This window comes from Cyprinus carpio, chromosome A2 (genome assembly GCF_018340385.1).
Source record: "Cyprinus carpio isolate SPL01 chromosome A2, ASM1834038v1, whole genome shotgun sequence".
Lineage (NCBI taxonomy): Eukaryota > Metazoa > Chordata > Actinopteri > Cypriniformes > Cyprinidae > Cyprinus > Cyprinus carpio.
In genome coordinates, this window is record NC_056573.1 from 26,093,584 (window position 1) to 26,108,901 (window position 15,318).

General features: G+C 33.1%; 2 protein-coding genes across 2 annotated transcripts in view; one reads left to right on the plus strand and one right to left on the minus strand.

Moving 5' to 3' along the window:
- Positions 1-4,725, plus strand: part of LOC109108950 (piezo-type mechanosensitive ion channel component 2) — a 93,141-nt gene extending 88,416 nt beyond the window's left edge. The window contains 4 exon segments of the mRNA XM_042712750.1: positions 1,330-1,446; positions 1,547-1,629; positions 1,743-1,950; positions 3,298-4,725. Of these exon segments, the coding sequence (XP_042568684.1) occupies positions 1,330-1,446; positions 1,547-1,629; positions 1,743-1,950; positions 3,298-3,550 (661 nt within the window). The 3' untranslated portion in view covers positions 3,551-4,725.
- A 1,695-nt stretch (positions 4,726-6,420) lies between these two features.
- LOC109111082 (gamma-soluble NSF attachment protein-like) lies at positions 6,421-12,881 on the minus strand. Its single transcript, XM_042712761.1, has 11 exons — positions 12,795-12,881; positions 12,622-12,706; positions 12,120-12,137; positions 11,898-11,928; positions 11,710-11,819; positions 11,524-11,590; positions 11,350-11,420; positions 9,725-9,803; positions 9,529-9,608; positions 9,323-9,452; positions 6,421-8,420 (listed from the first exon to the last, which is right to left on the minus strand). The coding sequence occupies exons 1-11, from the start codon at positions 12,847-12,849 to the stop codon at positions 8,280-8,282; spliced, it is 867 nt and encodes a 288-aa protein (XP_042568695.1). The 5' UTR covers positions 12,850-12,881; the 3' UTR covers positions 6,421-8,279.
- Positions 12,882-15,318: the final 2,437 nt, after the last annotated feature.

A 15,318-nucleotide genomic window follows, 5' to 3' on the forward strand; every position in this document is an offset into this window, starting at 1 on the left:
ATCCAAAAATGTTATTATATTTTACTAGATATCATATTCAAGGGATGGTTCACTGGAAATGTGCTGATGTTGTTCTTCAGTAGAACAGAAAAATAAGATTTTTAGCTGATTCATAAAGTGCAAGTCAGCGACTGTCTGTCTTTGAGAATTAAAATTAATACCTGTGGCTCCTGACAATATATAGAGGTCTTATGAAGCAAAACGATTGGTTTGTGCAAGAAACTGAACATTATTTACAGCATTATTACCTGTAATCCAGAGCCTCTGGCGAACGAATCATTCTTTTGAACCGGTTCTAGCAGACTGAATCGTCTGAATCCGTTCACGGCTCGAGCAGCACAGATCTACAGGTTACTCAATCAAAACTAACTTTCAGACGCCTGACAGTCACTCCGACTGGAAATATCTGATCCTGTGATGAATGAATCATTCAGCGCTTCAATTCCTCCAACAGTCACTGAACTGAGGAATCAGTTCGCGTGAGTGAACCAAACACTTGAATGAAGGGGCAAATGTCTTTAAGGTTTCTCAGTGTTTACGTATAAAGGTGAGCTTATGAACAACAGTTTATTCACTTTATATACTTTAGACACGTAAAGCATTCACGCTTCACATCACTATTATGTGCTTTAATTATATAATTCACATCTTTAGAATCTTCTAAAGATGCGAATCTTCTAAAAATCTGAACAGACGTATATTATGTAAACACACTAGTGAATTGAACCAGTTCATTGAAACAAACTGTCTGAAAGAATCAGATTTCCCCGTTTGCCTGAGGCTCTGAATTAATCATGTAAATCATTTCACTTCATTAGACCTCAATGTATCGTCAAGAGCCACGGGTATTAATTTTGTGTTCCCTGATATGCTGTTTTTGACTCTCAAAGTGCTGCTAGCCACTGACTTGCATTATATTAATCACCAAGCTTCAACTAAAAATCTTGGATGGCCTACTTTTTCTGTAGTTATTTTTAAAAATATAATACAAATGAATACAGTTAATAACATTTATAGACAACATTTTTCGATTTTTTTCATAAATGACTCTTAATCCAACAAATTCAAAAAAGAGAATAATTTTGTCACGGTACAGTAATAGTAATTTACAAAAGTAGGCTAATTTCTTTTGTGTGACCCAGACATGTTTCATACAGTCATCACTCTGGTATCACCTCATGAGAATTTGTTCTGCGTGTAATGGCATTGATATGAATTATGTGCCGCTCTGGTCAGGACAAAGATGTTAACGACATACACTGAGGTTTTCATTAATGAAGTAAATTAATACATTTCTGTTTGGTTTCATTTGCTGTGTTTGTACAATAGAAACCTCAGTTTAGGTGCCAAAGCTGAAACTGCGATAGGGAAACACTCCATTGACTTGGACAAACCCACGAGAACTAAGCTAAAAAGTCTACTGAATGGAACCAAGCTCAAAGAAGTGTGAGTTTAAGCTTCAAACACAGACATATTTTTCCTTACTTTTTTACCACTAAAAAGACATTCGGCTGAATGGTAAATTGTAATGGTGTTTTTTATTAAGGGTCATCACAAACATTTTTCCAAGATACATCAGAGCACCAAGCGACTCCAATGCCAAGCCTATTGTGCAGCTCTACAAAAGTGGTAAAACACCAGCTCTCCACCAGGCATATTTATGCATTTGCTACATTTCCTATGTGTTTCTACAGCCATCATCAACAGGCCTGTTTCTCTTCACTCTTCTGTGTCCTCTCTAGATAAAAAATACATGAACATCACACTGTCTTTACATAAATCCAATGACAGCAATAAGCAATCCAATGAGAGCATCCAGGAGTGGTGGACCGTGAATCAGACAGAAGCAGGGCCGTTATCTGTGAGGGATGCAAGCGAATCTGGTCTGGAGCTCTATATCTTCAGTGACCAAGTCAGTCCTCCCAGTCCTTTCTTTCTGGCTATTTGATAGTTAAGTGAAACAAAATAATCATAATCTAAATTTATGTTCCTTCCCAAACTAAAAAAACAAAACTGTGCATCCAATCAGAACATATTTAATGTTTTATTTATAGTTAAGAGGAGGTGGATTTTTGACCAATGAGACTTCACTATGGGCGGGGATTCTGATATGCTTCTCATGACGGGTTACAACTAAAACTCACATCACTAACATTAAAGAGATATACAGAGTGTCGTCTGTTTAAGAATACATTTTTTTTAACCAAATTTATAGTTAAAGTTAAATTCAGTACAGGGATGCACCCAAATTTAAATTTATGATGCAATGCCTTTCAAAAGTTTGGGATTGCTAAGAATTTTATTTAGAAATCACTGTGTTTATTCAGCAAGTTTAAATTGTTAAATTGTTCAAAAGTGACAGTAAAGACATTTATAATGTTGCAAAAGATTCAAATAAATGCTGTTGTGTTTAACTTTGTATATATCAAGGAATCCTGAAAAAATCAGTTTCCACAAAAATATTAATCAGCACAGCGGTTTTCAACATTTTTAATAATCATAAATGTTTCTTGAGCAGCAAATCAGCATATTAGAATGATTTCTGAAGATCATGTGACACTGAAGACTGGAAATACAGTCTGCGCATCACAGGAATAAATTACATTTTACAATATATTCAAATAGAAACAAGTTATTTTAAATTGTAATAATATTTCAAAACATTACTGTTTTTACTGTATTTATTATCAAATAAATGCAGCCTCAGTGAGCATAGCATAAAAAATTCTCACCAATCTAGGCATTAGTTTACAATATTTACTGATATGATGGATTAAAAAAATAATAATAATAATTTAAGAGAAGCCTGATTCCACCACAGAATAATAATAATAAAAAAAACCTTTTTATCTCACAATTTGGACTTTTTTTTTTCATGCCGCTCTGAGAAAAAAAAAAATTCTCTGCCGTGGACTAAAAAATAAGGTAGGTAATTGCAACTCTTTATCTTGCAATTCTGACTTTTTTCTTGGAATTGTGAGATATAAATTTGTAATTGCATGAAAAAAAAAAATTGCAGTTTTTTAATTCTAAATCTATTCTGAATCTCATAATTATATCTTGCAATTACATTCTCCTTGCAGTTCTGAGGGTTTCTTTTAAATCAGAATTTTGAGAAGTTGCAATTACTTTTTTTTATTCCATGGTGGAAATGAGCATCTATAGAAATGGTCATAATGTTGTACATCCCAACTGAAATCCACATAACCCAAATGAAGATCTGATTTGACAGGATTAAACCGTATCTAAATCATGTGCATTGTGCCAAGTTAAACATGTGAACCTGCATGTGCACAGGATCATGGGTCTGTACATGTCGGTGGTTCTGGTTATCGGGAAGTTTGTGCGTGAATTCTTCAGCGGGATCTCGCACACCATCATGTTCGAAGAGCTGCCTCACGTGGACCGGATCCTCAAGCTCTGCACCGACATCTTCCTGGTCCGAGAAACAGGAGAACTGGACTTGGAGGAAGACCTGTACGCCAAACTCATCTTCCTCTACCGCTCTCCAGAAACCATGATCAAGTGGACCAGAGAGAAGAGTGAGTGAGGATGAGGACGCTGACCTTCGGAGGAACTCCAAACGAAGCACGAGAAGCACAAAGCGGGAATTGCACCGGTTGGATTGAACCGATTGTTCTTCATGCTAACTGATGAAACGTTAGCACTCGTGTAATACACTTGCTAGTGTTTTTAAGGGCTTGATAAGTGAACTTTAGGGCTTCCAGGCATGCACCACTTTGATACGACTCTCGTCTTTGGGAGTGCATGCGACGTGATGGACGTAGACGAGAAATACTCAAGCTACTTTAGACTTGGGCTTGATTTGCAATGCCTCTCTGAATTCTGAAGGCGAAACGGGTTTTGCAGGAAGCAGAACCAAAGCCCTGTAGGTGGCGCTGTGAATTACGTGACTGTCTCTATTTGCCTTATTTCATTTGTACAATCAACTAGATGAATCATGATCCACTACTTTTCTCAGGAATACATTCGGATCGTTTTACGACAATGGGAAAGCAACCTTTTTTTCTTCAAAAGTGTGAAGAGGAACGTACGCAACAAACATCTGTAATTTATGAACACAGATTTGGGACGTGAAAAGTATGTTTGGTGTTTTATAAGTATAATGACTTTTCATAACTAATGGGAGATTGTTTTCACATTACAATGAATGATTTATCCGTTTCAACTCGTTTGTTAAACAGAGAGAATTCATGTGTTTCAGTGCACATTTCTTTGTAAATCCAAATGATTTCATGAGTAATTTACACAAATTTCTGTGTATTTCTTCACAAATCCAAGTGATTTTATGAACAAATTGCACAGAAATTGGTTCAGAATGAATTTTAAAAGTTTCTTCATGAATCCAAATGATTTTAATTATTTATACATTAAATGTTCTAAAAGATTTTTGAATGTTTCTTCACAAACCCGTCATTTTAAGTCATTTCCACAGAAATAAGTTCAAAAACTAATTTTAATTTGTTTCTGTCTACATTTCTTTGTAAATTCTAATGATTTTATGAATAATTTAATTGGAAATTTGTTCAGAACGGATTTTTAAATGTTTCTTCATAAATGCAAATTAATTTTTTATACCGATATTTGTTCAGATTGATTTTGTTTCTGTATACATTTCTTCATAAATCCACGATTTTGTGGATTATTTCCACGGAAATTAATTAATAACACTAATTATACTATATGACACTAATTTTAATGTGTTTCTGTCTACATTTCTTTGTAAATTCTAATGATTTTATGAATAATTTAAATGGAAATTTGTTCAGAACAGATTTTTGAATGTTTCTTCATAAATTCAAATGAATTTATTTATTATTTATACAGAAAAAATTATTTGTTTCTGTATACATTTCTTCATAAAAACAATTTTTTTTATGGATTATTTACACAGAAATGTGTTAAAAATTAATTTTTAATGTGTTACTTCATAAATCTAAAGGATTTTATGGATGATTTAAACAGAAATGCATTCGGAAATACACAGAATTCATGGAATATGAGCAAAATCAACTGTTTGCTAAAGCATTGTTAGATTTTCACAATGCAACAACATCGTAAAATGGTTTTGCAAATGTTTCTTCATTCATGCAACACAAACAGAATAGGTTAGTTCTGCTCATGTTTCATGAATGATTATGTAGTTAAACATCTGACTTGTGGTGAAAGTAAATAATGAATGTTAGTTATTAACAGATCCTTGAAGGCATGAGAGATTTGCAGATCATTACAGTAGAGTTATTACTGTTAATATGCATCACCAGGACTGAAAGTGGTTTGTACTTGGGGAAGAATCTGATTCATATTTGTACTACGTACTTGTATTTATTTGAGCAATATGACAGGTGGGGTAAAGGACATGAAATCCATTTTTTTCATACTCCTTTGGCAGCCATACTCAGGAACGAGCTTTCTATGGATCGGGGTCTCACAGATGTACCGCTGGAGTCTCCACTAGGCTGTAGATTTACAATTGGGTCATATATACTGTATGATTGATATGACTATCAATGTGAGCTCCACGCCGACGGATCATGTTGTGCTGATGCTCGAAGAGGACACTGAATATTGTTTTGAGTCCATCTCTGAACTATGCATTAAAGACAATGTAGCATGAATGAAAAATAATGTTTGACATGAAACGTTTTCATTACCTTATGTGTGCAGAACTTTTTCAGCAACATGAAAATGGGGAAAAAAGGAAACTGTATCTGGATGAAACGTGAGATGGGAGTTTATTGACTTCAAATAAAGCACATGATTAAAGGACGAAAGTGCCACTTTTATTCACTTTTTTGTTCCTGTATTACTCATTGTTTCACGGTTTACACAAAAATATTACACAGCACAACTGTTTTCAACATTGATAATAATCAGAAATGTTTCTTGAGCAGCAAATCAGTATATTAGACTGATTTCTGAAGATCATGTGACACTGAAGACTGGAGGAATGATGCTTAAATTATAAAATATATTACAATAGAAAAGTTATTTTAAATTATAAAAGTATTTCACAATATTACTGTTTTTACTGTATTTTTACTCAAATAAATGCAGTATTATTAAGTAAGAAGCAGCATAAGAGGCTTCTTTCAGTAAAAAAAAAAATATATATATATTTTCCATTTCATTTTAAAAAAATTTAAATGTATTTATTTTATTTATAAAACTTTCTAATTTTGCTATTATTTTTATTATTAATATACATATATTTTTACATATGTCTATTTAGTTTTATTCATTTTTAACTTTATATTTTACTTTCCTGGCTTCTCTATAGCATGAGTTGTGAATGGTGCTGCGTTCTATTTGTAGAATATTTGTAAATCCTCTGCACTGAGTTCATCAGGTAATTCACTAGATAGTTCATAAGAAAACACATTTCGCAGCAGACAGCCAAACAGTGTAGATTGTGATTTTATTAAGTTATTTTTGCATCTTTATGACTGTCAGGTTGTATATTTGGAAACGCAGCATGACGCCTCACTCCACAGCGACATTTACATTTCAACAACACTTACAATAAATTACTGTACATAATAATAATATTATAGTATTTTACAAATGTTTTAAACTGATTTAACATCACTTTGACATCAGACAGTGTTCACAAATAAAAATAATTTCTATACACAACTTCACGTTTTCATTATGTAATTAAAAGAAAACATTTCTAAATGCAATTTATGCAACATGATTTCTCTCTCTCTCTCTCTCTCTCTCACACACACACACACACACACACACACACACACACACACACACACACATATCAAAAACTTACAGTGCTTACCAGTTTACAGGTTCAATGGGGGGAGGGGTCCAGAAGTCAATGGGTTTTTTTGTTAAATAAGGACCGTGGTTTAACACAAGATGTTTTCACATTTTATTCCACATCATATAATACATTAGTAGTAACCAGTGTCGGGGGTAATGCATTACAAGTAACGTGAGTAACATAATCAGATTACATTTTTACTAGGAAAGTAATTTACAAGAAAATAGTTTTTCCCATTTATTGGGACAGCTCTCCTGTCCCGTGTTGAGAGAAATTGGGTGTGAGGTGCAGAGACACTTCCTTCAGCCTGAGGCTTATTCATTTCACTTTTGATGTGAAAGGGCCTTTACAGTTACCAAAAATATAACTTTTGGGGTTTTGGTTATTAAAAAAAAATAAGCAAGCCCAGACCAGGTGACAAAAAGCAATGTAATGCATTACTTTCCATAAAAAGTAACTAATGCATACTTTTTTATGGAGTAATGCAATGTGAGTGAGTAACTTTAAATGTAACTTTACCCAACACTGGTAGTAGCAGGAATTTCGTTTTAATTAACTATAATTACCCTGTGCCAAACACGTAAACTGATCTACTCACTACACTCTTAAAAATAAAGGTGCTTCAAAAGGTTCTTCAAGCGATGCCATAGAAGAACCATTTTTGGTTCCACAAAGAACCATTCAGTTAAAGGTTATCTAAAGAACCATCTCTTTCTTACCTTTTTATAATCTGAAGAACCTTCTTTCGACACAAAAAACCTTAAAGGTTAAAGGATCTTTATGGAACCATTTAGACAAAAAAAAAAGTTCTTCTATGGCAACGTGAAGCACCTTTATTTTTAAGAGTGTAGTCGCTCAGTAGTCTACTCACTTTCACAGCCTCATTGTGTTTATAATTGTGCTCTTGTGAGCAAAAAAAAAAAGTTTTTAAATGGAAAGACTTAAAGCTTAATGGTGAAGTCATGTGACTGCAATGTAGTTTGTTTATAGCCTATGTTTTGCTTTTTACTTCTGCTGATTGTATTTAGGCTTCAAACTTCATGAAAGTAATGAAGATTATCATGATGAACAAAATGTGTAAGAATCATAAACTTAAGTTGGTCACAAAGCTTATTTTCCACTATAATCCAAAAGCCGATAGAAAAATCCTATTGTGTTTTTGTCAAATAAACCAGGGCGAAGCAGACTACAAAAATATGTCATCACTGCAGCACTTCATTGTATTCGGTGCAGCTAGTGGCAAAGAAATGAACCTCTTCAGCATTAAATATGTTAAACTGATGTCCACAGACCACGTGTGTAGGGATTTCTGTTTGTCTAATGTGATAATCGGGACACTCCTACAGGCGGGACAAACAGGAACAGAATTCCTCAGGAATGACTCTCTGCACAAAGGGAGGAAACACTGATACTGTATGCTCGTTCACACACACACACACACACACACACACACGGATGGAGGAGTTGGTCGTTCTCTCCATTAACATAAACCTCCCTCGTAATCGTCGTCTTCCTCCGCCGGTGTCGGGCCAGCGCTGCCCCCTTGAGGAGCAACAGGAGGTTTCTTCTTCTTCCCGCCGCCTCCACCGGGCACCTTCAGAGAGATCGCCAGCTTGGCATACTGGACAAACACAGACGAGAAAACAGGTCTGTGATTATAACAGGTCACTGAATGATATTTCAAGATGATTATTGGATTTTTGGAAATATAGTAAATGCCTATGCCTAGTAGATATGTTATGTTTCAGCCAAGGTTATTGTTAATTAAAACTAAAACCCTTAAAAAAAAACTTTAATTACTTGAAATAAAATAAGCAATATATATAATAAAATATATAAGAGAAAAACTACACAGGCATATTAAAAATAACCTAAAAAATACACGACAAATGTACTAAAATTAAAACAAATGATATATATATATAGATAGATAGATAGATAGATAGATAGATAGTGATACTAAAATAACATTGAAAGCTAAAATATTTTTGTACACATTGTTCATTTTGTTTGTCAATTTTAATGATAAGTGGTCTTAAAAATTGTACAGAAAAATTATACTAACATGTACACTATTGTTCAAATGTTTGGGGTCAGTGAGACGCGGAATTTTAGAAATTAATTTAAAGAAATATTTTTAAAGAAATTGATACTTTTAATCAGCAATGATGCATTAGATTGATCAAAGTTGACAGAGACATTTAAAGCGTTTAAAATTTGTATTTCAAATAAATGCTGTTCTTTTGAACTTTCTATTCAGCTTTGCATCACAGGAATAAATTGCATTTAATACAATAATTAAAATGGAAAACAGTTGTTTTAAATTGTAATTGTTTTACACATAAGAGACTTCTTTCAAAAAATAATTAATTATAAATGAATTATTGTTATTATTCATTTACAGTTTTATTTTAATTTAATGTAATTTAAGAAGAAAATATTATTATTATTATTATTTTTTTATTTTAACTCGCAAATTTTTTTTTCTTCTGTTTGGAGTGAAATATGACGTCTGACACTCACGTCGTTGTCCATGTACTTCAGTAAAGGTGAGTTGCACACGCGTGACACCACATCCTCGTCCTGCTCGTCAAACGCCGCCAGTAACGTCTCCATGGAAACGCAGTCCTCGCTCCCGCTGAATCCTGGGAGACTGAACAACACAACACTTCATACTGATCCGAGATAATGCAGTGGATCTTAAGGACGATGATGTTACTCGATCGTACCTGTAACTTTCTCTGACACACTTGTCTGCAGCCACAAAGTCGCCTCTGTGCAGATGAACCAGCACTTGAGCGATGGTTTTCTGCAATATCAAACGTCTGTTGAAACTAATGCAATATTATAAAGCTAAATTGTACATTAAGAGTTTATTCCAAAAACTACATGAGGTAAAATCCAGCTGAATATCAGTATTCACACCTTAAAGCAGGTTGGGTAATTCTCAATTTCCTTGTACATGTTCTTCTCTTTCTGAAGGGACACAGCAGCCTCGTCCAACCTGAGGACAAGAAACACAACGCAAACACACACACTGTAAGTAAAGAACACATTTCACTGCTTCATGTACCTTGAACAGCTAGCATACAGAATCATGAATGAGATTAATGTTGTGAAGCAGTGTAAGTTTACTATTATTATCATAATACATAGTATTACATAGTATTTCGGTTTAAAAAATTTTTTTTTTACATTTTACATTTTTTCACTTTAATTTATGTTAAAGTTTTGGTATTTTTTTGTGATTTAAATTTTTTTATTAAAATGTATTTTTTATTTTTAGTTCATTTTTAGTTTGTCATATTAGTACCTCAACTTACAAAAAAATAGAAATGTGGCAACTACCTGAAATAAAATAAGTACATAAGAATTAGTTTTTATTTTTATGTTTTAATTTTAATTTTAGTAAAAGTTTTAGTAATGCTATGCATTTGTATTCATTTTTTTAAAATGTCTATTTATTTATTTATTTTTTTTTTTTATTTTTTTTTAGTCACTTTAGCACTTTAACTTTTTGCCTTGGCAACGAACTGAAGTTTTCTGTTAAACTGATGTTTAAATAGTTTAAGTAACAACATTTTTGAAGGCATCAGAAAAGCTAATGAATACGATTATCAGTGAACAACGACTATAATTCACTTCTGTGTCTCAGACAAAGCTATGGCATGACTACAGATGACTTGTAATATAGCGCTTAATTCATATAGACCATAATCAATTTTATTGTGAAGATTTATATTGTGAAGCACTGTGTTTTCATCATTTTTCATCAACTTTTTTTATATATATATTTCATTGGATTCCTGTTAACGCTTATTTTATTTCAATGAATAAATTTTTTTGATATTTTTAGTTTTAGTTAACAACACTTGTGAAGTCGTCACGAGAGCTAGTGAAGTATTGAAGGAGATTAAATTATAGTATATGCAGCTATGCAATTTATTGAACACTCAATAAAGGTGGTATTATAAATGACATGCACTATTAATGCTGAAATGGCACCTATTATGCTTTTTTTTATTTTATATTAACTTTAGTGAGTAATACAGCTGATACAAGCACAAAGTCAAAATCAAAGAGACTTCATTTCTCCAACAGAAAATCTTGCCTGAAATGCCTTATTTGTAATCCTGCCATTATTTTTGTGATTTAGCTATGATTCCATGTTGCACATTTGCATAATGCCCACCTACTGCTGCTTTGACAATAAAGTGAGATGCTGTGTTTTCACCGCGAGGGCAAAAAAAACATCATATGGACTTCCGATATGGATGGCAGTTATACAGTAGATATACAGTAATACTGTTTACAGCTGTTGAACCCGATTATGGTAAGGGGCATTACAGTTCCTTCACACTCTAAACAGCTGACCAATTAACAACAGATGGGGGTCGTCTGACCAATCAGAGTGGACTTGGCTTTTCAGAAGGCGGAGCTTTAAAGCAACAGGAACTTAAACAGAGCGTTTCATGTGTTTTCTGAACTTTAAATTATGTTAATCATCATAAATGAGCATAATGTGGGCAGTTTAATGCTTTAAGACATACCTGCGCAGTCTCACCAGAAGTCTGGAGGCTTTTCCCAGAAGCTCTGCGGCCTGTCTGAGACGATCTTCATTCTGAACACATCACAAAGCAGTTCACATGGGTTACGCATGAGTATTTAGGATGATTTCTGATCATTTACAGGATTATTTATTAATCATGTTCGCATTTCCTCACCTCAAACACAGATGCGGCCTTCTGGTACAAGTCCACGGCTTTCTCAAGATCAATCGGCTCGATGAGTCTGAAGAAACAGATGGCACTAGTAATGGTAACACAACCTTTGCATGCATATTATAGTTATTTACACATTAGAAACCACACAAGTGACCTCTCAGGAAGTGTTTTGATCCGTTTACTCACTTCCCAGCCCTGTCCAAGGCCATTCCAGCGGTGCCAGACGTCCCGTTCTCCACATACATGATGCTGGCCTTCTCGATCAGCTGAATGGCTTCAGGCATTTTCTTCATGTCCTGCCGGCGTACAAGAGACATTCAGACACGGCTCAAACCTACAGGCCATCCATAACAATCCCTGTGCGACCAACTCACCTTCAGCATCATGCCGGCTTGTTCATACGCTCTGAGAAGAAGAACAGCGTGTGTTACAATGGGTGCCATTGTTTAGATGTATACGTAGAAAGTTATAGATAGTTAACTATAGAACAGTAGTGTTAACTATTAACTAGTGGTAAACTATAGATTAGTTTGGCATATGGATTGTTTGTATAGATTTAGGGTTAATAAGTATATGAAATATTAATGCTCACTTACTTTGCTGCATGGAAGAGTCTGTGAATTTTAGTTAAGTAAATATACTGTAAGTACCGAATGAGAGAATAAAACCAGGAGTTAATCAAATACTACACTGTTTGAAAGTTTGGGGTCGGTAGGAGTTTTCTCTTCTGCTCACCAAGGCTGCAATTAATTGATCAAAAATACTGTAAACTCTGTAATATTGTGAAATATTATTGCAATTTAAAGTAACTGTTTTCTATGGGAATATATTGTAAAATGTAATTTATGTCTGTGATGCGCAGCTGAATTTTCAGCATCATTACTCCAGTCTTCAGTGTCACATGATCTTCAGATATCATTCTAAAATGCTGATTTGCTGCTCAAAAAACATTTCTGATTATTATCAGTGTTGAAGACAGTTGTGCTGCTTAACATTTCCACGGAAACCATCATACATTATTAAATTAACTATGATAATTATGATTTCTTCTTCTGTCCTGAACTAGTAACTGGAGTCTGATGTGCAGGAGAAGGATACGCTTTGTTTTCTGTGTGGTACTCGGCCTCCTTCAGGTACGCATCCTTCGCTTGTTCAAACTGTTTTGCATTTTTAAAAGCCACAGCTGATATAACAACAACAGACATTATGTTATGGTCATAATATTTCACTATATAATCACCTTCATCAATAACAGTATCAGTATTCATCACCTGCTTTTGCCATCTCTGAAGCGGCTCCGTCATAATCAGGTTTCCACTTGGTCATGCTGGTCTTCAAGCTGCATGAGATAAATTCAACTATTTTAAGATGTGCACTGAAAAAGAATCAGTGTGCTTAAATGTGTATAACTAAAAAGTATAACTTTTGAAGAAGTAAACTTATTTTGATGTGAAGACCAATAAATATAGCACATAAAAAGTACTTGAAGAAAATTTTAACTGTAGTGTTATTCGATATCACATTTCAAGTAAATATATAATAATAATAAATAATAATAATAATATACAATTAACAAAAGCAAAAAGGCCTCTAACACTAGCTTCATCTATTCTTTTTCTATTCTATCTGTTTTCTTTTTATTTATTATATTATTTAAAAGCCCTTGCTATGTGTAGTGCTTTTAAGCTAACTGAGAATTGTTATAGCACTTGTATATCATTGTTCTTGTGTTGTTTTTGATTGATTCTATTGTTCTCATTTGTAAGTCGCTTTGGATAAAAGTGTCTTCTAAATGACTAAATGTAATGTAAATGCACTCAATTGCAATTTCATCATTAGAAATATTTAACTAAAATATTTCTTTAAATAAACAACTTACAAATTTCAATAGAACCATGAATGCTTGTCAGTATATTCAGCAGTGCACTTTAAAATATTTTAAAGACAATACAGTTATGAAATTACATACTTTGTATGTACTTTAGTCAGAAAACACTTAGGCACAATATCAGTTTAAACTATAATGCATTTTCATTTAATTGTAAATACCATACAATTAGCTGTTTGAAACATTACATTCAGTTCACACTTATATCTAAGTGTACTTCTTTTCCACAAGGGAACACATATTACAAAAAAATAAAAATTATATATATATATATTAGGATATATATATAATATATATATTTATATATATTATATATATATATATATATATATATATAATGCACATAATTTAAGTTTAGTTTTTTAACTAGGTGTATGCAAAGTGTGTCAAAAAAAATCATTTAAAAAAAAATTAAAATCATTTGTTCACTGACGTGTGGCCTGTGACAACTTGCCCCGGTACTCCCCTGCATGATGGGCACATAAACATGCACTGCATTTCAGGAATGGCCCACATCATCAGTAGAACCCTCATAACAATGACCACATCAGGACCACTGCGGCTGTCGCCAAGGTAACCTCTATCACTGCACGCGCGATTACGCAATCTCGCTGTGGAATATTATAATTCTCGCGCGTCAGAATCCTTCAGCATCTCACTTAATAATCATCTGGACAAAACTGCACCGACGAATGAGTTCAAAACCAGCTGCATCCGCTTATCTAGCAGTATTAGTGACAGTGTGACTGACAGCGACAGCAGGCCGATCAGGACTCGGTGTGTGTGTGTGTGTGTGTGTGTGTGTGTGTGTGTGTGTGTGTGTGTGTGTGTGTGAAACGTATGAGATCTGTTCTGTCCGCTCATTCATATGAGAATATTCCTCATCTCACCATTTCTCATCTACCGCTACATAATATCCAGACTCTCTTAAACACCTCACTAACGTCACGGTGTTTCTCTACGATGAAGAGGACACAGACTGATCCGCTGCTCGGGAGGATGAGGATGAGGATGGACCGTGACGTAGATTATCCTGATTTTCTCCAAGAGCTCAACCACGTCACGGTGTTTTTCTACGGGAGCCGCGCCATTCAACATCTGCGATTCACACTTTTTTATTATAGGCTTACTCATATATTTATTTGTTGAATAAATATATAAGTAGAATATTTATTATTATTATTATTATTATTATTATTATTATTATTATTATTATTATTATATATTAATTTATTTACGGATTTGTAATTTTAATGGAATTACAATTATTATAGAATATAGATAACATTGTATAACATGTGTTTCTAGATATTTACCTTTATATTATATTATATTATATTATATTATATTATATTATATTATATTATATTATATTATATTATATTATATTATATGTGTGTGAAATAGACCATAGGTATTTATTTAATTACGGATAGAATATATTTTTGTGGTTATATAGAATATGGATAGCATATTTTTAATGTGTTTTATAGATCTTTTCCTCATTTTTCATTTATTCATATATATATATCTATATATATATATATATATATATATATATAGATATATATATAGTATATTATAGCTATATAGTATATATAAGCAGAACTTTGTTTTATTTAAATTTGTTTCATTTATGTATTTATTGACGGATTGCATGTATTTGCGATTTTTAAGGTGATATATTTAATATTTTAAATTTGTTTATAAATGTTTTTGTTATTTTTATTATTCATAAGCCTATATTTATGTATAATGGGAACTTATTTATTTAACGGATAGAATGTATATAGAGAGCTAGAGAGTGTGTGAATGTGTACGTATGTATGTATATATGTAGATAGATAGATAGATAGATAGATAGATAGATAGATAGATAGATAGATAGATAGATAGATAGATAGATA

Excerpts from the sequence above, each read along its gene's own strand:
- LOC109111082 (XM_042712761.1), bottom strand. The coding sequence starts at position 12,849 with ATGACCAAGTGGAAACCTGATTATGACGGAGCCGCTTCAGAGATGGCA. Across the intron at positions 11,591-11,709 it reads GCCTTGGACAGGGCTGGGAA|ACTCATCGAGCCGATTGATC; the intron begins GTGAGTAAACGG and ends CTGTTTCTTCAG. Across the intron at positions 9,453-9,528 it reads TGTGTCAGAGAAAGTTACAG|TCTCCCAGGATTCAGCGGGA; the intron begins GTACGATCGAGT and ends TGTGTTGTTCAG.